Raw genomic sequence first — 26119 nt, 5'->3', positions numbered from 1 at the left:
TTTAGGGGGTAGAGTACCCTCTCAAAAATTTTGGGGTGGTATAATGTACCCCTGTAACCCTGCCCCTTCTTTCTGTACCACTGACGGGGCTTAAAATGGTCTAATTAATGTATGTAGTACAAGTCACAGTGGATTTTTTCAGTACATTTTTCTCAATTCATGCTAGAAATGGACTTTTTACAGAAATAATCAGACATGTCCAAGAAACAAAAGTGAAAAAGCTTCGAAATTTTTTAGATAAAATGTTTGCATTGATTGATACAGAATAGTTGAACAAAGCTTATAAGTTTGAAATGAGGTAGAACTTTTGCTACCAGTTATTTCCTTATGCTGGGAAGCCATAGTGACACATCATACTTTCACCTGTGATGATCAATTGATACAATAAATTTTTCCTTGTACAAAACATTACAAGGGAGAATTGAGTACATTTTATTGAAATATCGGGAAAATAGAATAAAGTTCATTGTGATATAATTTAATGGGAACACTTTTTAAATGATTTTTTCATTTCACAAAATATAGTATATGTACAAATGTTTTTCATGATGTGTTCTTTCCAATAGAATGCTCTGAGATGTCTGTTCTCCCATTCTGGTCGTTTCCTGGCCAGATCTTGCTTTAAACGCATTAATTGTCGTCGATAACGTTCTCCATTAATAGTTTCACCCGGTTGCAGCAGCTCATAGTACACCACACCTTTCATATCCCACCATATGCACAGCATAACCTTTGCACAGTGAATATCTCGTTTCGGTTGTGATGGACCTGGTTCACCTGGCTTCACCCAGGCCTTTTTTCATTTCGGGTTCTCGTAATGGATCCACTTCTCATCGCCAGTAACAATGCGATGCAAAAACCCCTTTCTTTTCTGTCTTTGAAGCAGCAATTCGCAAATGGTTTTTCGTCTTTCAACGTCTCTGTCTTTCAATTCATGTGGAACCTAATGTGACATTTTTTTAATCATTCCCATGGCTTTGAGGCATTTGGAAACTGTTGTTTGATCAACGCCTAATGCTTCTGCAAGTTCTTCCTGTGTTTGACACGAATCCTGATCGAGCAATGCTCTCAATTCTTCATCTTCAAATTTTTTTGGGTGTCCAGGTCGCTCTTGGTCTTCCAGGCCGAAATCACCACTTCTAAACCTTGCAAACCACTTCTGACACGTTCGCTCAGCTAGTGCATGGTCACCATACACTTCCACCAAAATACAATGACTTTCGGTAGCACTTTTCTGCATGTTAAAGTAATGAAGCAGAACACCCCGCAAAAACACTTTATCTGGCACGAACTGCGCCATGTTCAGTTGATTACAAAATGCTGTTGTTGATGCGTCAATCAACTGCCCTATATTACGAACGATGCGCGCTGACAGGAGTTTTCAACGCATGTGTGGCTACACGGAACTGTGGGACGATACGCTCGTTACGCCATCTCTTGTCCAGGCGCACGAATTAATTCCTAGACCAAATAGGATAAATGTTATTTATGGTTAGGAGCTTTGTATCCTTGTAAGTCATGCACTCTCATAATCTACCACAATTTCATTTATTTAGAGGGGGTGTGGAGTACTCAGGAAATACAATGTATGCATATACTTTCTTATTTTGATCACTTTTTACATTTTCAAATTTTTGTGTAGATTACTGTTTTGAGCTTTGCGCATGAAACTTGCAGGAGCATTATGACAATACTTTCATTATAATTTGACGATGGTAGACGACAGACCGATTTAACATGCCTTGGAAGAGCTTTAAATTATGCTAATATTTAACTAGGTTGCATTTTCGTAAGAAACCCAAGTCTCAACAATGTTGGGGTATCACTTCAGCTTTTTAAATTTTTCATAGAAACTCGGTAATGATGAGCATGTAAAAAAAAGGGCCGATAATTTTTTACGTGGGGGGTGGCAACACTGATGAAGTTGAGCATCCACAGGAGCATGCCCTAGTATTCTGTGCTTGCAACAGAGATAGAATCGTCAGAGTGGGGTTGCGTACGTGCGAATAGCAGTAAGGTGAAATGGCTACCGTAATACAAAATCCTGCCAAATGTGAAGTGAGATCTGTCATACGATTTCTGAATGCTAAAGGACAGAATGCAGCTGACATCCATTAGGAATTGTGTCATTTATGGACAGACAGTGATGAGTGAAGGGAAGGTCAGGCAATGGTGCAGAGAGTTTCGGGAAGGGCATTCAAATGTCCAAGATGATGAGTGTAGCTGAAGGCCTGGTGTTCAGACGGACAATCTGGTGGAACGCGTTAACGAGAAAGTGCCTTCCAATCGCCGGTTCACAATATCTGAACTCTCCAAAGAGTTTCCAGAAGTGTCTGCGAAAACAGTGCATCGAATTGTGACTGACAACCTGGGGTCACAAACTGTGTCCGAGGTGGGTACCAAAAATGCTGACAGATGCTCACAAAGAGCAAAGAAGAACAGCTGCATGTGATTTTTTGGCCCATGCACAGTTCAGTTCAGTTCCATGATACTAAGCCTGTACCATTTTCTCAGGGAAATGTTCGCCTCAACATCCACTATGTGCTGTTGCACATCAATGCTCAAAGCGAATGCGAACTTTCAAGGCTAAAGTGGTAGGTGTTGCAGAGGGTAGAGTTAGAGCTTAATGGAAGCTCATGGTTCTGTTCAGTAAAGAAAAGAAAGAATTCACATCGTATGCTGCAAAAGCAAGACAACCCCATACTTCTGGGCACGAAATTGCAGCAAAAAACCTCGTCTTGGATTCAGAAATATACGGTATATACTATAGGCAACTATGAACCTTAAGAATGTTTCACTATTTATTTCCAACTCTCTTGTGTCACTGATTCCATAAGTATTTGAATTTGAAAAATACCTTGTAATGTTCTTTACATTAAGTACTATTTTCTAACATTTTTTTTGGAATTATTATCGCGAGTTTGAATTGTTGCTTATTGGCAACACTGTAAGTGAGTGGCGTGACTTTGACTGGACTACTTTCATGGTGTTAGCTTTAATGAATAAAGTGTACAATTACTATAAACAAAATAGCCTATGACCTATTTATAATTAAGTGTATATCTGCTAGATATATTAGAATGTCTCATAGTAAGCTAATTTCGATATAGGTAAACTTCTCAAATATCATGCATTCTAGTTTACAAATATCTTGTATGAGGCTAAGAATCTTGGACACTAAGTCCCATTTTGACTTTATGATGGTGTGTGTTGTTCTCATTGTTGTCCTGACCATTCTTGAAGGATCTGGTTTCATTGTCATCTTGATTGTAAAAGGTCATATTGGTTTCAATACCATCCCTTCGCTAGATGTCCTCAATCAATGTTGCACAGCCTGAATAATGATAACTGATGGATGCCTTGAGAAATCTTTCTTAAGCTATTTACCTGACCAGATTTTGCACCTTTGCATCCAATTTTGATTTAGTTCTTCCTTACACAGTAGCTGCAAGTGATTTTTTTGTCGGAACACACTGTCTTCACTGTGTTGATCACAAATAGCATGTGCGGACTTGTCACACACTGAACACTCTTGAGCATTGGATGACTTATTGGCAAGTCACACAATAAACTTTGTCATCTTTGTTCTCTGAAGTCTCATTGGTTTGACTTTCATCCGTTTTTCGTGACTTATGTCATTGTTTTCCTTATCTTGACCATTCTTCATAATGTGCTGAAGAGCTTTTTCAGTTCTTGTTCAGTTTGGAGAAGCACCAAATATAGCCTTCAGAGGGTTTGTTTTGATATCTGAATGCTGAGCTGGATTTTTCTGGTTTTGAATAAACTGAAGTCATCAGACCATCTTTTCTTGTTGCGTATATGTAGGTCACCAGCAAGACTCAAACATCTTGGTTGGATATTTCAACTAATTCTTGATTTTGAGAATGTCTTCTTCCATGCATGAGTTTCATTGCTGGCCATATTTGAGCAAAGTTTTGTATGATTTTGTTCACAAATTTATGATAATTGCTGCACAGCAATTCTGTCCATTAACTTACTAGTATATGCTGCTTCTTCAGCAGTTCTGCTGTTGAGAACTTGTGAACTTGCTCAAATGTTATTTACCATTCAATTCATAATTTCCATCTAATTCTGACAAGTCAGCCCCGATAGCTAGGCAGAATTGAGGTTGCCCCCTCTCCACCACACTGTCAAGCACCGACATTTTGTGTGGCCTTTGATATTTTCTTCATGTGCCTGCTATTGTTTGTGATATTGAATCTTACAAATTTTGAAATGAAACAAAAACTCGTTGAAAAATAATATAGGTTAAATTTAAAGATTTGTAGTTGCATTTCTCATTTTTAAAAATTAACATTTTTAAGAATATTTCAGTTGTCTTCGTCAGGGGTGCCCATCCCCCCAAGGCCTACAATGCACTTCCCTCCCCTCTAAAAGGCAGAACATTTCTTTATGCCGAATTATTTACTCAAATTGTTTTGGTCAGACAAAATTTGCGGAACAGAAGCTGCTACTTCAATGTCAGTAGCCCCCAGTTATCCTCACGATATTACGTCAAAACTGACATTAAGCATTCAAATCACCCAATAACACCGTCCATTTATAAGCACAAAATTCCAAACCACATCATGAACAAAACTTGAGGAAAGTACGAGTTGCACATTTCCTTAGAAAGAAAATCTGATACGAGTATTAACCCTTTGAGGACATAGCTTTTCTGTGCATTATATTTAACCATTGTACGAATAAATAGGTTTTACGTGTGGAAATGTTATTCGACATGAGAAACAATTAATCATAACATACGGCAACCATATTTGCATTAAAACAGTATCAAAGTATAAGACATAGCAAAGAAAAACACCAAACTATTAAGATGTTACTTACCTTTCAAATAAGGTTTTGTTTGTTTCCAGATTTAGGCAACTTTTTTTATACCAATTCCAATAACTTCCGAAGATGCACTTTGCAGAATGGAATGATCTTTCAAATTTGAATAAATAAGTTCCACATTAAGAACCTCCGATGGCAATAAAGGTACTTAGGTTTGCTCATTTGTAAATCTGAAGATGTTGATAATTCATCACTATTGCCCTAAAGTTAGGTTTAAACGTTGGTGCTTCGATCAAAACTACATACTCTGGAAATCATCTCTCACAGCATTCGTATGGTACAGCTGATCATTTGCTTGTCAGAACTGGATGAACTCTCATGCTAACTACCCACAGTGCTATATGCAGATGACATAAAATTGAATACCATCCATTTCTTCCATCCTCAATCCCATTTACCCATTGCAATTAACCACAAGGTAGAAAAACTACGTTAAATAAGTCAAGATGAATAATGTCCCATTGCAAAGCTTCAGAAACACTTTACAATGAAATCATGTGAACAGGAATGATAGGGTAAGAAAGTTTTAAAATAATTACCTTTCATGTTTCTCGTGGCTCATCTCATTAGGCTAATTTTTTTTACCTGGTCCTGAACCTGAAGCACTTTCACCATTGGTGTAATTTTGCCAAGGTCCACTTCCAAACTTAACTTCCACAATTTTGTACTTTATAGGAAGATTATTTTTAGTTTTTTGTGTTGTGTTTAAGCTCACAGTGATTGTTCCACTTACCCTGGCGATGAATGTACTACATACACCTGTATTTGAACTGCCTTGTAAGACTTTTTAGCATGACTGTTCCTTTTCAATTTACATAGTCAACAAAAGTAAGCTTTAGACAATGAAAACTCAATATTTTACAATTATCCAGTCAGCCGTAACACAGGACCACATACAAGTGAAACAAATCATGCCTGAAATCATCCAACACTAAAACTGAAGTCTACATGTTGAAAGTTGACTCTGAACTGCCACCAAGAAAATACCAGACATTGTTTACCACTGGCGGAGATGCCAACAATTGAAAGGCTTATGACATTCAAAAACCTTTCGTTGCAGTTGAAATTAAATGATGAAGGAAAGAAAAAGCACAGCTCACTTTGCTAACTTAAAACGTACAAAAATGCCCAGGCTAACTTTAGTGTTAGTGTTCTGAACCTTATTCTTAACAGTTTGTGTGCATGACTAACCTTGTATTAATGTGAACAGTACATCTCCCCTCCTCCCAAATTGATTCTAAAGGCATAACAGGTGGTGTTTTATTTCAACCCTATCGCCACAATCGGCCACAGGTAGGTAGAGAAACTGTACATAATAACCATAACTAAAAATAAAAATGAATAACAAGTCAATCAAATCAAACGATCCCTGTAATTTTAGTGTGAAGAAATAGAAGATTCCAGCAGTGGGTTATCAGATTACAAGCCTACAAGGAAAAGAAGGAAAAAAGGTTAAGAATAATAATTAAAATAAATAATACAGTGTGCAGTATGTTCTGAGTGGTCGAACAAGGAACAACATGTACAGAGTTGAATGGTGACGTCGATTTTCACATGGTGACCTCTGCCCTGAGGAAGTATGTAGGGGATATTTCATCACTTGAATATCTTCAATGGGGACAAGGGTGGAGTAACAACTTGTGTGTTTTCTTTCTCCCCTTAGCTCTGCCAAAGTGTAAATTTCTAGGTCGCATATTCTGTTGTCTAAAAAAAATTGAATGACACCCTCTGTGCATGGCACCCTAGGCTTCAGTCCCCTAGCCTACCCCTTGCTATGGACTTGTATCAAGTCTACTTGGCATTGTGTAATACGAAAGGATTTGATGTTGGTTTCTCTGCCAGAGTGGTCTGCATAACATGCTATTAAGCCAGAGGCCTCAAATGCTGGTTGGATGTATAATTGGGTTTGTCCCATCATCCAATTCATCAGTTCATTTGTGACTGTCTTCTACATTCACGAATAACAGTATTTACTTTATTTCTGTTGAACATAAGTTTATAAAATTAACAGGGAACCATTGAGATTAAGATTGCTGTATCAATGTCGATATTTTTTTAAAGTTGTTTATTTCGATTCGTTTTTGTTATGTATAGATCGACCAGAAGGAAAAGAACCTTCTGTCAAAAGCAATTACACATCTTCTCTACCGTTCTCAGGGCTTGGGTCTGTGTTGCCAGGTCAGACTTGAAAAAATTGGGAGATTTTTCCTTGGAAACCAGAAGATCCTTGAAAAAGAAATGATGATCTAATAGCAGCAGATGGATGATGTTCTCGGGCATGCACACTGAATGGCAAGGGGGCAATTTTCCCCTAATCTTGGAAGTCTGCAGTTTTTTTTCCAGGGAGGGGCAAGCAAGGTATTTTTCAAGGCATAATAGTGTTGCCCCCTCATAAAACACCCCTTGAGTTTGAGATTATCATGTTCCTGCATCCACATTCTTATTGGTGTAAATTACTGTCACTAAAATCAACTTATATGTCTGAAATAATACATACTTTTAGGTAAACATTCATTTACCAGGAAGGGGGGTGTGGCGGCAATCCTTGCATCCCCTTTCAGACGTCTATGCCCTATGCCCCTACGTAATTTTACAGAAAATTAAGTATTTTCAAGCTGATGAAAGTTCCAAGCAACTATGGGGAAAGGGGTGCATTATTTGCTTTGTAATTGAACTATCCCGCTTCATTCTCAGAAATTTCTTGTTATCAACAATGAAGTATACCGCGTGAGGCACCTAAAAGTACCACCTGAAATAGCGAAGAAACCAGAAACAGTAGCGATGTGAGGTTTGCGGGAAACAATAATATCAAATGGGGCTCGTAAATCGGAGGAATGGGGTGGGTCGAAAAATATCGACAAATGGGGCATCTGGAGCAAAGTCATATTTTTTTAAATGGAACGATATACAATAACATGCATAATATAAAAGAGCACACACAGAGAAACACAACGCCGTTGGTCTCATGCATCTACTGCACATAGGAACGAAGATATGGCCGTGTGAAAATATGTAAACAAACAAACAAGTGGCCCACTTGACCGTCAGTACCACGACATGTACAAGTATGAGATGTCGGAAGCCATTGGATAAAATGAAGACAGAACGTGTTAAAGGAAGAAAAAATACAGTAGACATTGTCAGCACCATGTATTTGACGGTGTTACAGCACAATGAAAATGACCATGACAGTATGTCGAAGAACCACTGCGTAAGAAGCGAAAACCTGTCAAAGTGTGTGTTCAAAGTGGTGGCCGTCAGCTGCGATACAGGCAACGAGGCGCCCACGCAAAGATCGTTGCACAGAATGTAGCATCTCGTAGGGAATGTCCCTACAGGCCGCAGTAATGCGGTGTTGCAAATCCTCTGGAGTTGTTGGCACATCCCAGTAGACAATGTCCTTCAGCATTCCCCACAGGAAAAAGTCTAACGGTGTCAAATCTGGGGAATGAGCCGGCCATTTGACAGGCCCTCCACGTCCAGTCCAACGATTTGGAAATGTATTTTCCACACATGCTGTAGTGCATCTCGCACTGTGAGCTGGGCACCCGTCATGTTGGTACCACATTTCCCTCGTCTGAAGTGGTATGTCCTCCAATAGTACAGGCAGTTGATGTTGTAAAAACTGTATGTATCGGTCAGCATTCAGTGTCCCTTGTATAAAAAAAGGGCCAATGAGATGTTCACCCACTATACCACACCACACGTTCACACTCCATGGGCGCTGGCGTTCCACTTGGCGAAGCCAATGTGGATTTGTCACCGACCAATAGTGCATGTTCCTTAGGTTGACATTTCCATGATTGGTAAAAGTTGCCTCTTCAGTGAAGAGGATACGTTACAAATCGGGTGTGTCGTGTCGTAACATCCATGTGCAAAACCGAACACGGTCCACAAAATCATTCCCGTGAAGTTCCTGATGGAGGGAGATATGATATGGGTGAAACTTGTGTGTGTGCAGAATGCGCAATACACTTCGCTGACTCATCCCAGCATCCCTGGCAATTTCACGGGAGCTAACGTGCGGATTCACAGCAACAGCGGCGAGAACATTTGTTTCACCTGCCTCACCTGTAGTTGGCTTGTTCCGCACACGTGCTCGTGGTGTTACACTTCCGGTGTCTCTTAATTTAATAAATAACTTACCAAACAGACGTCGAGATGGCTGTCGTCTGTCCGGATATCTCTCTGCGTACACACGGTAGGCTTCTGAGGCATTCTTTCGGCATTCCCCATAAATCAGGATCATGTCCGCTTTTTCTATGTTTGTGAACACCATAATCTTCGCTCTTACCACTACGACTGCTTGCTATGAACTAACACGATCTCGTGGACCTGCTATCAAAACTTGCTCTGAGTAAAGGCAGTTCTGTCAGGCACCTGAGAAGTCTTACATGCCATGGTACTGACGGTCAAGTGGGCCACTTGTTAGTTTGTTTACATATTTTCACATGGCCATATCTTCGTTCCTATGTGCAGTAGATGCACGAGACCAACGGCGTTGTGTTTCTCTGTGTGTGCTCTTTTATATTATGCATGTTATTGTATATCGTTCCATTTAAAAAAAATATGACTTTGCTCCAGATGCCCCATTTGTCGATATTTTTCGACCCATCCCATACCTCCGATTTACAAGCCCCATTTGATATTATTGTTTCCCGCAAACCTTACATCGCTACTGTTTCTGGTTTCTTCGCTATTTCAGGTGGTACTTTTAGGTGCCTCACGCGGTATAATATATTGTCCACACTACGAAGTCAGGTGTTACCTAGTAAGGCATGGACGTGTCATTGTGTTTGTGCCATTTCATCTGTTCCTCATTCATCCTTATCGGCATACTTACTCGTAGAGGCACAAAAGTGATATAAAATAACAAAAATTGAAATAGATTTCGGGGTGAGACCATTTAAAAATAGTAATGTAATAATGGTAATAAAATAATAATAATAATTAATAATAATGTCCTACCACAATTGAATAGCATTTGGCATAATTTCACAGTTCAAACAGCACTTTTCATGGTTGAGTAAAGGTCCACGTGCTCCACTCTATATATCCCTATCCACTCCATGCCCAAAAGATGGGCAGGAAATGAATGAGTTTTGAGCAGGCTCTTGCTGGTTCCATAGCAACAGTTTATTAAGGAAATCTCCCGAGAAATCAACATGCTTGGCAACACTCGTAGAGGCTCCTCCCCATGCCCTCCCCTACACCCGCGAGTGCATAATATTAGGGTTTCAATATGTTAGAGCAGTGGTTCCCAACCTTTTTGACTTATGGGCCCCTTTTTAGAATCAATTTCTATGGCAAAGCCCCTTAGGCCTACTGTACCCTAGGTCTTACAAGTTAATGGTGTTTAGAAGGAATGTTACGGAGGGGAGGAAGAGGGGGTAGATAGTAAGGGAATGTAAAGTAAAGAGATATCTAAACAATTACGCAATGTCAAAGGCAATTAAATTATATTTTAAAAACTTTGAAATTTACCATAATACTCAATTTATTCTCAAGTACCACCAATACACATGATATTGTCAAAACTTGGCCATACATAACAGTTCTTCCAAAGTTTAATAAATCAAACCATTTGCGTTGCAATAGATTTTACATTGTTGGTGGTACATAAAATAACGTGTAAACGTTTAATGAGACACCTGCGGTTGCATTATTTTTGCACAGTTATCTTTTTTCAGGTTCAATTGATGATAATTGCAGGCGAATGTCTGGTTCTGCATTTAAGCGGCTTCTATATTTTGTTTTGGTAGCTGTATTAGCAGAGAATCTCGCTTCACAGACATGTGTATTTGAGAAAGGCAGTAATGCTAATTTTGCTTTCTCAGGCAAGATTTTGAATTCATCTTGTAAATTCAGCCAAAACTCCGGTAGACTTTGGATTTGAAACACAATTTTTAGGTCTCTGTGAGATGTCAAATCTATGAGGACCTCATATTCTGCCGAGTTTAAGCTGGGTGTTTTTTTGTTCACGCTGAACACATTCAGTACCCATTTAAAGTCATCAAGCACCTTCTCTTGAGCTGTTGGAAAGTAATGGTCGAACGAGTCTTTCAAAACTTCAAGGTGCACCTGAATATTTTTCTGTATTTTTTGAACCTTGATGTTATTTTCATTGAAGAGCTTTTTGTAAGAGGGAAGCAATGATATCTTCCTTTTCCACACACTCCAACCAATACATAAGTTTCCTCTTAAAAGATGACACTTTGGCGTTTGCATAAAAAACTGTGGCTGTTTTTCCTTGCAATGATAGACTCATTTAATTCATTTTGCTAAACATTTTGGCCAGTTTGCACACCCAGTCTCATCATTTAAAACCGTCACCAGTAGAGCATTATGGTCCATGAAAAATGCTGCTCCATCTGCTTGCAGTTCCATCAAACATGTCAACGCTTTTCCCCCGAGGCAACCACCTTACTTCAGTGTGCAGCAGGAGGAACTGATGGTGGCTTCCCATATCATCACACACTACTTTGAAGAGCCTGCTTTTAAGAGGTTGTGATTTTATATAGTTTATTATTTTTATGGCATCATTCAACACTATCATATGCTCAGAAGGCATTTTTCTCGTGGCTAGCGTGTTTTTGTTAATTTTCTTATTTTGATTGTACTTTTTGTTTCTTAATCTTTAATTTCATTCAATTTTTATTTATTTTCCTGGAGTGGCCATGGAGCCCCTGGGAAGTGCACGCGGAGCTCTTAGGGCTCCGTGGAGCACAGGTTGAGAACTGCTGTGTTAGAGCAATGGTACAGACTTATATGTGTGCCTCTGTGAAGAGTAAATGATAATGCAACAGGCATGTTTGTCTTTGAAGCATGGATGATGTGAATTTGTGCTTAGTATCATGGAACTGAACTGAACTGTGCATGGGACTGAATATTACCTTATAATTTCAGTTGGTACGGCAGTGGGTTTGAGTCTTTGTTGAGCCAGCATTTTTTTTCCTTACATATCTATGGGTAATATGTCTGTTCAAAATTGTAAGGCAGTTATTGTATCTTGCTGTGGGTTTTGTTAATTCTGCTGAAAGTTCTGAAACAATGCTCTATACTACCAATACCAATACACTTTAATTATCCTAATTACATAATTGTTTTATTTATTTTTACATTTCAAAATATGATAATAAAACATTGTGCTGATTTAGAAAAGTAATTTGTGGTGAAATGTCCCTCTTTACTTGCCCTGTGTTGCCTGTCATTCGTCATGCTGGTGTGAGATCTCCCTTATGTTTCACATTTCTATCCCTATGTTGATTACAGAGACTTGTATTGGCAATTCAAAGATGCTCATATATTTGTCTTACATGTATTTTAAATCTTGGGAGCAGTTTGAACAGTATCAGGACAATCACTGGCATGTGTATTTATTTTATGTCCAAAGTCTAGTATTTGATGCACAGAAAAATAATCTGACATCATCAGGGAACAAGTGGCCTGAAAGTCAATATATAAGAATGACACATGTCGATACGGTGTCCATTCGTCATCCAGCAGCAAAACCAGTAGCAAGGTTTGAATTGGATTGTTCTGCAACCTTAGTTTAATATTCTAAATGATTGTTCATTATTTGACAGTTCCTTTACTTTTTGTCTAATTACTTTCATTAGTGTTTGTTATTTACATGTATTAAATTAAATACTTATGTTAGAAAAATAGTTCTATAATGATGTTTTTCACTGAATAAAGTGATTCCATAATACTCCATAGAAAGTTAAATTGTTAAGTTAAATTACAAATTGTAATATGTTCAGTATTTCTTATATAAATGTGTTTTTGGGCACATAATACATTTTGGGGGAGGGGAAAAGGGGGGTGAAATTGAAGATTTTAATCTGCAGAATTAAAATGTAAAAAGGAAAGTTGATGTAATTCATAAATAATTGAAGCATTGGTTAGGTTATGTAAAGAAAAGGATAACATATTGCCACTTTTGAAATTTCAATATTAGGCTAATTACTTTTTTTGTACAAAATTCCAAAATTTATTTTAGAATGGTTTCTTTCCAGGCATATGAGCTGTCAACACTGACAGGCACCCAGGTGATGCTGCTGGTCGCCAGTGAGACAGGCCATGTGTACACTTTTGCAACCAGGAAGTTGCAACCGATGATCACGTCCGAAGCAGGGAAGGCATTGATTCAGACATGTTTGAACTCTCCAGACCCGCCTCCTTCAAGCGCAGGCTCCCATGATCAGCGAATGTCAGCAACTGGCTTCGAGGAGACTGAGCTCACCTACAACATCAACGAGGAGGAACAGAAAGTAAGACAAATGATGTATAGCTCACATATGGGTCCCTCCACAGCCACCTCCTCTCACTTACTGGGTCCCCCGCACCTTGTGCCATGCTCTAGCCCAGGGCCTGTTATGCAAGGCAGTTACCAGAGTCACGTTACCTGTCCATCTCCCGTCTCTCCACACCCAGGCTATTCCCATCACCACCAACCAACACAACACATGTCCCATCCTCAAAGATAGCTTTGCATGCTAGCTTGTTGTTTGATTACCAGTTTTGATGTACAAATGCACGTGCATTGACCAGTTTGGACCATTTTTTGTTTGTTTGTTTTTGTAGTATTTAAATGAGTAGAATGTTTTAGAGTAGGAAACTTAACCTTTGTTTTAGAGTTTTTTTTGTTGTGCTTCTGATTGAATTGATATTGTGGCAGATGACTCGAAGAGTTTGTTGCATTTTTCTACACCTGTTGGTACTTAATGATGTTGTTAATGTCCCTGATGAAGGAAGGAATAGATTGTAAAAGAATTGGTGTAACAATTCCACGAAGTAAGAAAAGATAGTGCTAGATGTTTTTTTTCCAAATATTATATTGGTAGATTAGAAGGATTGAGAGAGAGAGAGAGTAAGTGTTTGCTATTGACTAGTCTGATGCCTGTCTATGGGGCATGATTACTCATAACATGATATTGTGACAATTTATTTAACATTACTACTATTTGTTACTAAGTTTTTATAGGTACGTGCTTTATAATGAGACACATTACCTACTATAATTCATTGTAATAAAATACTCATCTGTTGATTATGTTCTTATGTTTTTGTCAAAAATACCAGTAACAACTGAAGTATCAGATTGTGATTCTGAATATTTGTTGGCATCTGGATTAATAGTCATTGAGACTCAGCTGGACCTGTGGCTGATGCCAGGGCAGCTTTTTTTTTTAGAAATTTCCCCTCCTTACGAAAAACTGCTATCATATTTCAAAATCTGAAAAGTTACATCTCTTTAGAATTCGTTCCAGAGCATTCACTTGAATCTTCATGTAATTTTGTTTCGCTGTTGTCTGGATATTGACAGTAGTTTAATAGATTTATGTTGCCATTAAACTATTGATGATATGTAGGAAACAGCGAAAGCAAACCACATGAAGATTCACGTGAATGCTCTAGAAGGAATTCTAAGATTTAATTTTTTAGATTTTGGAATACAATAGTGATTTTTCGAAAGGAGAAGAAAATTTGGAAAAAAAAAGCTGTCCTGGCATCAGCCAAAGGTTCACTGGGCTTTAATATTTAATCCATGAATGGACCAGCGTTTACCTTATGGTGTTTCTACAGCCATGGTTTAATGTTTTATTACTACACATTCGGAAAGCATCTTGTCATACCTGGGATAAAATCGACAAAATCTGAAAACAACAGCATGATCTGGGGAAACTGCATGCTTTCAAATGTTGCAAATACCACATTGGCTTTGTCAAAGGAGATATGGAAAGGAACAACGCAAGCACAGCCTTTAATATTGAAAGCCAGACAAACCTTGAGTGCTGTAATTCTGTTGTTCCTTTCCTTACCACCGTTGATAAAGGATAATGTCGTATTAGCAAAACTGATTTTTTTTTCTATATTATGATGCTGTTTTTATGTTTCATCCATTTTTATCCCGTGTAAAACAAAGGTGTTTTGTAAAAGTTCAATTCAAAAATACTACATGATAAGCAATAAAAAAGCAGCAAAAAGGATGATCTCAGCTTGTCAAATAGGTGAGTTTTAGAAAGATTTCCGCAATCCCTGAAAAAGTATTTCACTTTGAGAAAGCAAGAACAAAATGAAATTACTGATATTGCAGATTCTGCAAAATTGGATGTGTTCCAAATTCCTTTGTAAGCATTCATGAAAATTAGCATATCAATTGCATTATTAGGTGTCTGAATTTTAATCCGCATATAGGTTCTGCCAGTCAAGAATTATCTGCACTTTTGCTGCAATTTGCTTCAGGTTTTCCATACTGCACGTGCATGTCAATAGAGTTCAATTTGTCATTGATTCACATATTTGACCTTCTTCACTCATTTCTTTCCTCGTTGCTGGAGGTAAACATGGCCTTGCCGCTCTATCCACCAAAAAAACAACAACAAGCAGTGATCTGTTTTTGTGGTCTAAAGGTTTGCAAGGGGCCAAAATGCACAAAAGGCTTGCATCACAGTATGGGAGACTAGTGTGCAGATGACTTTGCTACATCATTGACAATCACTCGTCGGTTTGTCAGAATCATGGCATGGACTTGCTCAATGTTGTCGTCAGTAGTGGATGTGAATGGACACTGCTCATCCTCCCGGTTTAACAGTTGTCTGACTGTTTTAGAATTTTTAAAGCTATTCAAACACACTTTGGCACACATGATAGCATTTTCCCCATATTGTGATGCATGCCTTTAGTGGATTTCAGCCCTGGTACACCTTCAGACCATAAAAGACAGATTATTGTTCACTCTTCTTCTTTGGTGCAAACCGAGTGTGTCATGGCCATGTTTACCTTGCAACAACAATTGCACACTGTTGACATGCACGTGCAGAAAGCAGTACAACCAACGTAAAGACCATTACATCAAAAGTGTGGATAGAACGGATTACAACAAAGATTATATAGAGCATTCCCTGACATTCACTACGAGACTTGGCAGCAAGTGGCCCGGCTTCAGCGCTTGTCTTTCCCGGTGAACGTGGTCTGCGACAGTCGCACGCTACAGTCTGTTTTTTTCACTCTCCCTGCCTTCGTTCTCTTTCCCTTTCTGTTGACGTTGCAGACTGACGCCAGTATAATCCTCCCTCGGAAGTAGTGTTGTGTCGTGTCCGTGTGTTGAAGATTGTGGCTTAATATGGCACCCCAAAAGTTTACATTACAACAAAGGATTTATCTTGTCGAGTGTTACTTCAGAAAGAGTAATTTCCTGGTGTTCCCGTTCCACATAGAACCACTATATTACCCTGTAAAAAAGTTTAGAGTAACAGGGTCAGTTCTGAATAAAAGTGGAAAGAAAACCCCACGTGTACTTACTGAGGAAAAACGCGATGAGATAGGACAAAGGTTAGAACAGTCTCCTCGGAAATCTATCCGCCGCCTCTCACAAGAAACTGGTGTTTCAAAAACCATAGCATTTAGATCCGCTAAAATTCTTAAATCTAAAAATAAAAAATAAAAAAAAATAAAAATCTAAAAAATAAAGTATAGAAAGACAATCCGCACACCATCCATGAGTTAAAAGAGAGTCTTGTATGAGAAATCGGGAGAATTACAGTAGACGAACTTGCACATTTAAATGCCAATTTCCTTCGGAGATGCCAGGAATGTGTTGCAGCAGAGGGACGTCATTTTCAACACCTTCAGTATTAAAGGTTAGTACACAATATGAAAAGTGTAATTTTAATAGGCGACTAGCAACTGTCGTGGACCCGTTCACCAGGAAAGACAAGCGCTGACGCCGGGCTGCTTGCCACCGAGTCTCGTAGCGAATGGCAGGGAATGCTCTGTACCATGCATATGCATTTAGGTGATATTACAGTTAAATCTGTATTTTAATTATTTCATGGGACCAAGGCTCAAACTTAAAGTGTAGGGAAATTTAAAATCCAGGAACATAAAATTGGGGTTCCACTATAAGTAATATAGGGTCCTTGGCAATTGAAAGTCATACAGACATTTGTGACAAATATTTAATCACCCATACTGTGTTTATTGTTCTTTTCCACATTGCCAAAATTCCCTGTGAGTGACGTAGTAACAATCAATTTCTGATCCTAAGTGTAAAATTACACTTTTCCCCATTGTATTATCCAGTCTGAAAGTGTAGTCTGCAGTTTGTGTGACTTTTTACAGCGGTTGTCTAAAGTGACTCATGAGTGAAATATGGCATGGTTATAAAAGTTTTGTTCACATCCTGTATAGAGTGACAAGGCTACCACACCACAACGTAAGAAGGTTAAGAAACGTACAGTGCAAGCAGAGAAGTTTTTTTTTATGTGTAGGTAGGTGAAAAGTGCAATTTCTATTCTTGCTGTGTTCAATAGCAGTTTTAATCTGTGAATACCTACCTCAATAATCTAATTTTTGCAATTTGGAATTTTGTTAATTGATTTTTACACTGCCAGCAATGTATTAGCCTGCAGCTAACAGTAGTGAGCAATTATGTAGTATATAGTATTGTAAGAACTTCACAGTTCTGCAGTTGTCATTTGGAGCTTATTGCAGACAAAAGCAAGACACGCTGACTCGCAGTGTGATTGTCTTTGTCGTGTGATCATGAATGTGATTCTACAACATTGTTGAAGGAATTTCTTCATTAGTGTTGAAATCATCTTTTTGTTGTTACCATTTTAAACCGTTAACCCTTTCACACCAAACATGTACGTGTATATATATCTTCATATAATTTTACATTAATAGCTTGTGCTATGTTGAAAGATTATACATAGCAAGTGAAGTTGTATTTTTTATAGTTTTCCTAACTGAGGGTGGCTATTTTTACATGGGCCACTGTTCATTTTCTTGTCGCTAGTTTGTCAGAAGTGAACTTTCGCTGTAAGTCACTGCTGCACTCTGGTAGCTGGTAGACTAGTATTGCTGTGTGCTTTGGTAACTGCTTTAGCGGAATTATGTCAGATTCAGACCATTATTGTGTACCAAATTGTGGCGAAGTGGATAATAATGATGAAAGCTTTGAAACAAGTAAAGATGAAATTTAAACGGGTAGTAATGATCAAATTGAACAATTCTTGAAGCTGGATTATTAAAAAAATAATTCAAATACTAAGTAAAACTAAAGAATATGTTACATTACATTTTTTGTTGACAAGTTGGAGTGTGTGCACGTGTGTGAAAATTTACTTTTGATATCATTTATTGATATATCTAAAAACTGTTTACTTACGTATTGGCGAGTATTTTGTTGTTTGAGCAACGTTTCAGGGTTCCTACAGCCCCCTTCTTCAGGCTTAACTTGGCACTAGTTTATCCTACATGCTGCGTCACTTATTTAAAAACAAGGATTGTAGTGGATGGGACGTAAGCTTCGGTGGGGAGAAGCAGAAGAGAAATACGTCGGCAACTTCCTGCATTCCAAGAAGAACCAGATACCATCATGGGTGACTGTGTTTTTAATAGTTTTAGGTTTTGATTTTTAACGTCTTTGGGGATTCTTAATGGGAGTAATACTGGTTTTGAGAAGCTTTTTACCAAGGCTTAGGCATGTTTTTTAAAATATTTCTATTTTCCAAATGTACCTTTTAACCCAATCCTTGTTTTTAAATAAGTGACGCGGCATGTAGGATAAACTAGTGCCAAGTGAAGCCTGAAGAAGGGGGCTGTAGGAACCCCGAAATGTTGCTCAAACAACAAAATACTCACCAATACTTAAGTAAACAGTTTTTAGATGTTTTTTAAAACAGGGCAAACTTTTTCAGTTATTTTATTGTAATCAGGCTAAGATTACCCATTAATTTAACATACATCTGGGTCTGTGGTGGCATGTTTTCGAGGGTGATTCTTTCATGACTGAAAAATAATTGTATCAAAGGGAAAAGTGTGGGCTAATAATTTGAAAACAATTCCTAAAAATAGGAATGTGCAAATATGTCTCAATTGATTGTTCTAGTTTAGTAACAGCTGCAGCCTATAGACCAGACCCCCTCCTATTTGTAGTTCAGCAGTAATAATGGACATTGTGTGTGCATAATGCAGTGTCATTGGTCAGTTAAATGGAGCATTCATCTTATTTTGTATACAAGAAAAGTGTAGATCGTTTTGCTTTAAAATATCCATAATTTGGCATACTTTTTTAAACAATTACAAATTCTATCCGACTGGTTTTTGGTCTATCCCACATATTACTACAAATATCTGAATTATCCTGATGGATCAGAATACATTTGTTTGACCCTTAATGGTTAGAATTGAAAATTTATCAGTTGTTGTAGTTTTTGGACTTGTTACAATGAATGGGGGAGGAGATTTTCTTGTTCATAATGACTTGTAGCTCCATGACTGGTTCCTTTCAGGGCATGGGGTGAGGTTGTAGGCAACAGTTAGAGTTTGAATTTTAAGTCCATTATATGCACAGATAGGGTAGTTGGGACTGAAAGTGGGATCTGAACCACTGTGTGCCTGAACTGGGTATTGAACTCCGGACCCCTTGATTACAAGGCAACAACATTACCACTTCCCCATCTGAGGCTTAGCATCAGTCAGAAAGCATCTGGAGAGGGGTGCAACTTTTTTTAAACAGCCTGGACTTATGATTTATCATGCAGGGGTATTTCTTAAATAAAATATATACTCTGTTGCTATTGCTGGGGTAGAAAGAGGTATTGTGTCGTAAATTTTGTGGATACTGGCCCAGGAAGACAATACAGTCACTATTCCAACTTTATTGACAAGAAATGACTGAGATTCCCCACTATGGAAAGAGCAGGACAGAAGGGTATGTTCTGAGCCTTCGCGACGTGATGGCAGTAAATTTATCCTCCCCATGAAATCTGGCTGTCATCATTAGAGAATGTGGCTACCTCAAAACACGATATAGGATGTGCCCATGTTTAACATGCTCTCCATTATGCTGTTGGGATGTTGTTCCATTCCTTCATTGGCAGTTGTAAGATTCCAGTGTGTCCAGGGTGGTGGTTTTTTCTGCACAACATTTTTTTCGAAACTATTCCAAGCATGATCACAGGTCAGGTATTCAGAACCATGGAATTCCATGTGCTCAAGGCCTCGCTCTCACCTCAGCAGCTCCAATCAATCCTGTGTATCAGAATGTTAGGACCCATTACACCCCTGAAAAGATGTAACCACCCAGAATCTCGATGCAATACTGTTTTTTCAAGTTGTCAAATCGGTGTTGCCAAATTTTGCCTGTGTGATAGTGGTGCTAGATAATAAAAATGAGCAAGTGTTCGTGAGCACATTTCAGTGTGTGTCGTCAAAAAGTGAACTCAGTGTGTGTGGTCAAAAGTAAACATGTGCCCCATTTTCAGATGAATAAAGTTTGAGCATTTAATTGGAGCTCATATACAGCAAGAATGAAGCAGGTGTTTCAAAATAATGTATGTCTGTTCATGCTGGTCCTCCCTCACATAGTTACCAACATAGTGACTTTTTCACTAGATATACTTTTTTTTTTGGTCGAAGGAATAATTCTGCCTTGTGAATGAATTTGCACATTTTTGTAAGGGTAGGAACAGCCCTTAAAAGTGTAAAATTTAGCAGCATCAAAGAACTAGAAAACAAATTAAATGCACAGAGTGATCCATGTAAAACTTAGTGTTGTTATGTTGGATGGATAACTTGATAGTGAAGCGCAGGGAAAACACAAAATTGTTTTGAACATTGCAGAAATATTTAGAGGATGATAGTTGACATTTGGATATTGTATTAAATGTTGAAAATATCCTCCATGTACAATCATGTGTACTTCTAGGATGTAATGATCCCATGGACTTTAAATGGGGTTGTTTCAACTCAGAAATGTGCATAACTGTATACGGCAAGCCGTATTCATTGAAGCATGCTTTCGACTAGAATACTGCAGCGAGGGCTTTTTGCTCGAGCATCTAATAGTTCGCACGGACGATGCTAGATAGCATATGGAATTGACAGTTCCTTCGCTTGAATGAATAACGCTCACTCAAAATGATCAGTATACACTCAAAGTCCAGTAGTTCACATATAACCATAATTTGTCTGTGGTAGTGGGTCCTCAAATATAGATCGTGAAACTTAAGCGAACATAGTCATCAACTCCATGTTAAAATGTATTTTAGTCTATCGTACCAATACATAGTGATATATGAAAATGAAATAGATGATTATGGGCTGAAACTACCAGGATGGAATTTAACATATATATTTTCTACGATTATTGCCTAAATGTGCCTTCATGGCATGGTGCTATATGGGGAACTTTACCTTTTTACTTTTACCTTATGATTATTGTCACATTGAAATGATATTTGATTCTATACATTCGAGCATGGGAGACTTGAATGAGTGTGAGCGAGCGAAAGTGGTCCTATGCAGTACTCTACTTCATACATTTGTTGAGATGGGACCTGGTTGTTCCCAGTTTTCGCATAAGGAACAATATGGGTGGTTTATTGAAAGCAACATGTACACCAAACTCTGGGCAAAAAGCCTTTTGGCAATCAAGGAATTGGTATTCCAGAAAACATTACATGCTTGCTTCATGCAATATGAAATGCCAAATCTACCTGCATGTGAGCTCTTTCTATCAGCCAGTTGTCTTTGAGGGGTATGTGCTCGAGCCATCAGGTGAGTGATGGTGCTCTTTCCTCCAACATCACAAGTTGCTACGACATCACATAAGATAACAATAAAGGTTTATGAAGATCATATTGTACCTCAATGAATTATTGATTGATTAAAAAAAAAAAGGAGAAAGACATTTTAAAATATTTGCTGTATTCAGTTTTTAATTGATGAATTTATCCGGTAACAGAGACATAAAAAAAATGTATGGGGAGAGTATTGGGAACAGCAGGAATATTTATTCAACTTTTTTCTGTTTGCTGGGGGTTAGGGCTACAAAAATTGTTGCCTCCTATGGTGGCATCACTGAATATGCAGTGTTTTAATTTTTATAGGACAAGGGCCATAAATGTTTCATTTACCTAAACCTTGTCTGAAATGTAATTTTGATTTTGAGCAGTGAGGAATAAGGTATGCACCATTTTAAAACTACTCTGCAGTGAGTCTTGCAGATTGCCTTGAGCTTGATCAATACTTCTGCCATAAGTTGTTGAATTAGCATTGTGCAATGGAAACCTAGTAATGGTGGATAACATAGTGACAGGAAGTCGAGTCATATTGAAGGAATGGTTCGTATGTGATGGTACTGTTGAGGTGCATGAATGTGCACGTAGAACAATGACCGCAGAATGTGACAATCATGATCTTCCTTTGTGCTTGTGTATGATTCACAAGCTGAAACACAAAATTGTTGATGTTGGTAATGGTTCAGATATTTATTGGAATGTAATGTTAGGCAGTGGCAGTGAAATAATGAACATGTTCAGTGGCGTGCCCAAGGTTTTAGAAAGGGGTGCTATGTATACTTTTTTTTAATAGCCAGCCTCTATTCCTGCTTTTGATGTTTTTTTACTGGATCAAGGGGGGGGGGGGGGTTATACCTTTTTACCAAATCAATCTAAATACAGTCCAGGAACCTTTATCCCGGCTCAATTTAAATACGGTCCAGGAACATTTTTTCAGACTGAATTTAAATTTGGTCCAGGAATCTTTTTTCTGGCTCAATTTAAATACAGTCCAGGATTATTTTTTTTTCCGGATCGAATTTAAATTGTGAGAAAAAAGGTTCCCGTCCTGTTACGGAACCAAATAGAACCCATTAGAATGTATGGATTTCTGGACCCTTAATAATTCCAGGGTTGTTAATTTCCAGGAATTGTAAATAAATTCAATTCCCACCCGGAACAGAAAATCAGCAAGTATAAATGGGTTCTAGGCTGTAAAGAACCTTTTTATGTATAAAGTATTTCAATTCGATCCAGGAACCTTTTTTAAGGATGAATTTAAATTTGGTCCAGGAACCTTTTTTCAATGAAACAATATGTAACTTGGACCGAATTTAAATTGTGCAAGAAAAAAAGTTCTGGTTCTGCAGCGGAACCCAATAGAACCCTTTAGAATGTATGGGTTCCTAGACGTTTAACAACCCTGGTTACCACTATTTGATCTGTTGCCTTTGAAACACTGATGACAACGTTGATGCCTAGAATCTCCCATCATGGAGCTGTATATTACCTGATGATTTGTCACACACAGATGTGTTTCACAGAAATTTAAGTGAGGAATACAAAACTCGAACTAGGGTTTACCAACTGAGCTACTGAACCAGCTGTGGTTTCACTTCAACTGTTTTTCCTGCATTTTTGCTTCAATTTCTACGATGTACATCTACTGTGTGTACCAGATTGTACAGATGAAAATTAAATCATTGTACTTGTGAAAATATTTGTGAACAATTTGACATGGGTGTTTGGTGGTGTAAATCAAAATACGAAGTTAAGGGAGAATACAATTAAAAGCTATTGTACTTATTATTTGGACTTAAGGCTCTTGGGTAGTAGTTATCCATCCACCTTGCTTGCTTTTTCTTGTTGCACTTAAGTGTGAAGTGAAAGATGACTTTTAAGTTGTTGAATTTTGAGAAAAAGTAATATGATTAAAATGCACATGAAGGAGCAAAATGTAGTTAAACCTCAAGAATGAAAAAAAAAAAAAGTGCTGAAAAATGAGAGGGGCAGACTCAGAATCGAGTTTAGGGATGGGTGTAATTTGGTGGAGAGTAGAGGAGATCAAGGTCAGAGAGTTCTTGTAATGTTTTTAACCAATTTGATTGCCACATTTAAGTCATCTTTTTAATTAACATAAAGCAAGAATTGACTTATTACAAATTATATCTTTCATAAAGAATAACAACACTGGTTTCCACAAGGGTCTTTTTGCTAGCTCATAAATGGTATCATTGTTTAAGCAGAGCAGCACCCTGCATTGTCAGCAAATTAGGAGAGAGGGGCAAGTTCCATGTAAGGACATACATTATTGAGAGGAAACAGAAACTAAAAGATGGTGAAATATACATGAAAACTAGACTTTGCTCAATATTGAGAAAGCATTACTTACTTTTGTGAGGAACCTGGAGGAGGGTGGACCCAACCACTCCCTCCCCTTTGAGTCTGCTCCTGAAAAAGTTTTCTCTTTCTAACTTAAGGAAAATGTTACCCCCTCCCCTCCACCCTCAAGATGACTTGACCTCATTGGCTTCTGAGCCCTGGTCATAACACAAAATATTATAGATTATATTTCTAGTATGGATGGTATTGAGACAAGACTAGACTTAGCAGTGTGTCTGTCCCAAAGGGCAAATCTTTAATCTTACAATAGACAAGATATACAGTATGTCATTGCACAAACTTCTACAACGTATAGAGGTTATTGAGCAAAACAGCCTTTCTTAACAACAGTTTTCTATTTAATGTCCCATTCTAATGTTACAAACTCTCAAACGAAAAGAAGCTGCAAGTATGCAATCACTCTACACAGACTCGCAGTTGCCAGTAATGGATTGATTTTAATGAAACAAAGTACATGATTTGTCTTTAAATAATCAGGTAAATATTGGTTTGGTATGTCTGAAGAAGTCTTATAGTAAAGGATATTTCGTTATGCAAATTTTTGAAATATCATACCAAAGTATTGAACAAGACCCCCAAGAGTCTCGGATTCTAAAACTCAGACAGTGTCAATTTTACAGGGATCTGTCTCATTATCATCTAGATATTAACAAGGCCATCTCAGTACCATCCTTTATTACCAACAAGGAAAGAGAAAATGTCTTGTTTGTCTCCAGACAAGTACTTGAATACGGTTAGAAGCCCAATTGCTGTTGACAGGGAAATTTTGGATATCGACACTGTGAGACACAACACAATTTCTATCAATAGGAACACACTTGATTTAACATCAGTCTTGACCAACTGCCTCCCCAATACAGTGAATAATGGTTAATGCTATTTCTTTACTTTAAGGGTGTTCAAGGATTCAAATTCTTGTTAGGACTCAAGATTTCAGTGCTTGTATATGTTCATGTTTGATTAGTCTACATGTGTAATAAAGGACTCCTTTTGCCTACTTTAACAATGAAATGCAGAGATCTGTAATCAGCTGAGATCAGTGAGGTATTTTGTAGGGCTAGTCTGATACCAATACCACTGCTGATATACCAATTCTCACTGATACAAACACCAATAATTGAAAATTGTAAGAACTGAAAGTAATTCAGAATATTGGGAGCTACAGCAATTAGCCAGAGTTTTGCATTACAGTAATTATTATTTCTCATGAGATAATCATTTATCCCTTCATCTGTACATATGTTTTAGTTACATGGTTTGTACACCAGGGTCTGGAAGACCCTGTCAGTATATATATATATATTGTCTTTAGATTGTGATAAATGAATATAAAATGCAGAAAATGTGCTAGAATACCGTTGAAATTACAACAATGTTAATGCTGAAAATGATGCACAAATTACGTCAATAATTAAACAACGGAAATGTAGATTTCAGTACACAAAATATTGTAACTTACTCTGGACACCAGGGTCTGACAGAGACCTGAGATGTGATAGAAAGTTAAATGAATCACACTGGTTCTATTTCAAGCTGTAAAATGCTGCAGTCCCACCTGTTGACACCAAACTGAATTTACACATAGGTAACAATGACACCTGGCATAATTTACAAGATATTTAGACCACAGGGAAGTGTTGCATGGTATTTTGCAAACTCCATGAGACATCCAGACTGAAAGTATCAGCTGGTATCGGCAGCACCTGAAGTGGAAAATGTTAGCTGGGGTGATATTTGGTAGAGCTTTGGGGTTAGCTGGGGATTTCTCCTATGGTTTAACATGGTGACAATGAGACAGGTGGGGGGGGGATGCCTTGTAAAAATTTTACTAGCTTGAGGGGGATATCATCCCTCTGCACCCCTCCCCCTCAATTTGAGTAGTGGGTATCAGTGATTAAATTCTAACTGATACTTTCAGATACGGATATTACATATCAGCACTGATCTTTTATGAACTTATTTCAAATGCACAATTTAGCAACTTTTATATGTGTCTCTTGTGCAGCATGAAACTGAGAATTGTACCTATTGCCACTTACTTGCATCAAGGCAAAAGAGCCAACAACAAGACAATAGAGAATCCATACTTCATCAAGGCTCAACATCAGAAATATGTTGTTAGATTTGGAAAAAATGCCCATTAACTTCTTGTAGTGAAGCGATAGGCCAAGGGAATTCAGAGTATGTGCTACCAGTTATTCTTCAAAAGAGTAGTCCATTGTATGTTAAGTATGTTACAACTATAGGAGCACAGTGGTTCAGTAGGTAGAGCATCTGGCTGCCACAAG

General features: G+C 38.0%; 1 protein-coding gene across 1 annotated transcript in view; it reads left to right on the top strand.

Annotated features, from left to right (window-relative positions):
- bs (serum response factor blistered) overlaps positions 1-26119 on the top strand; it is a 136148-nt gene that overhangs the window by 24080 nt on the left and 85949 nt on the right. Inside the window, exon 2 of the mRNA XM_083118750.1 lies at positions 12873-13127. Coding sequence (XP_082974876.1) covers positions 12873-13127 — 255 coding nt within the window. The remainder of the gene's footprint in view (positions 1-12872; positions 13128-26119) is intronic.

Source organism: Lepisma saccharinum, chromosome 3 (genome assembly GCF_977018435.1).
Source record: "Lepisma saccharinum chromosome 3, izLepSacc3.1, whole genome shotgun sequence".
NCBI lineage: Eukaryota > Metazoa > Arthropoda > Insecta > Zygentoma > Lepismatidae > Lepisma > Lepisma saccharinum.
Note: the sequence above shows the minus strand (reverse complement) of the source record. Positions and strands in the feature narration are given on the sequence as shown.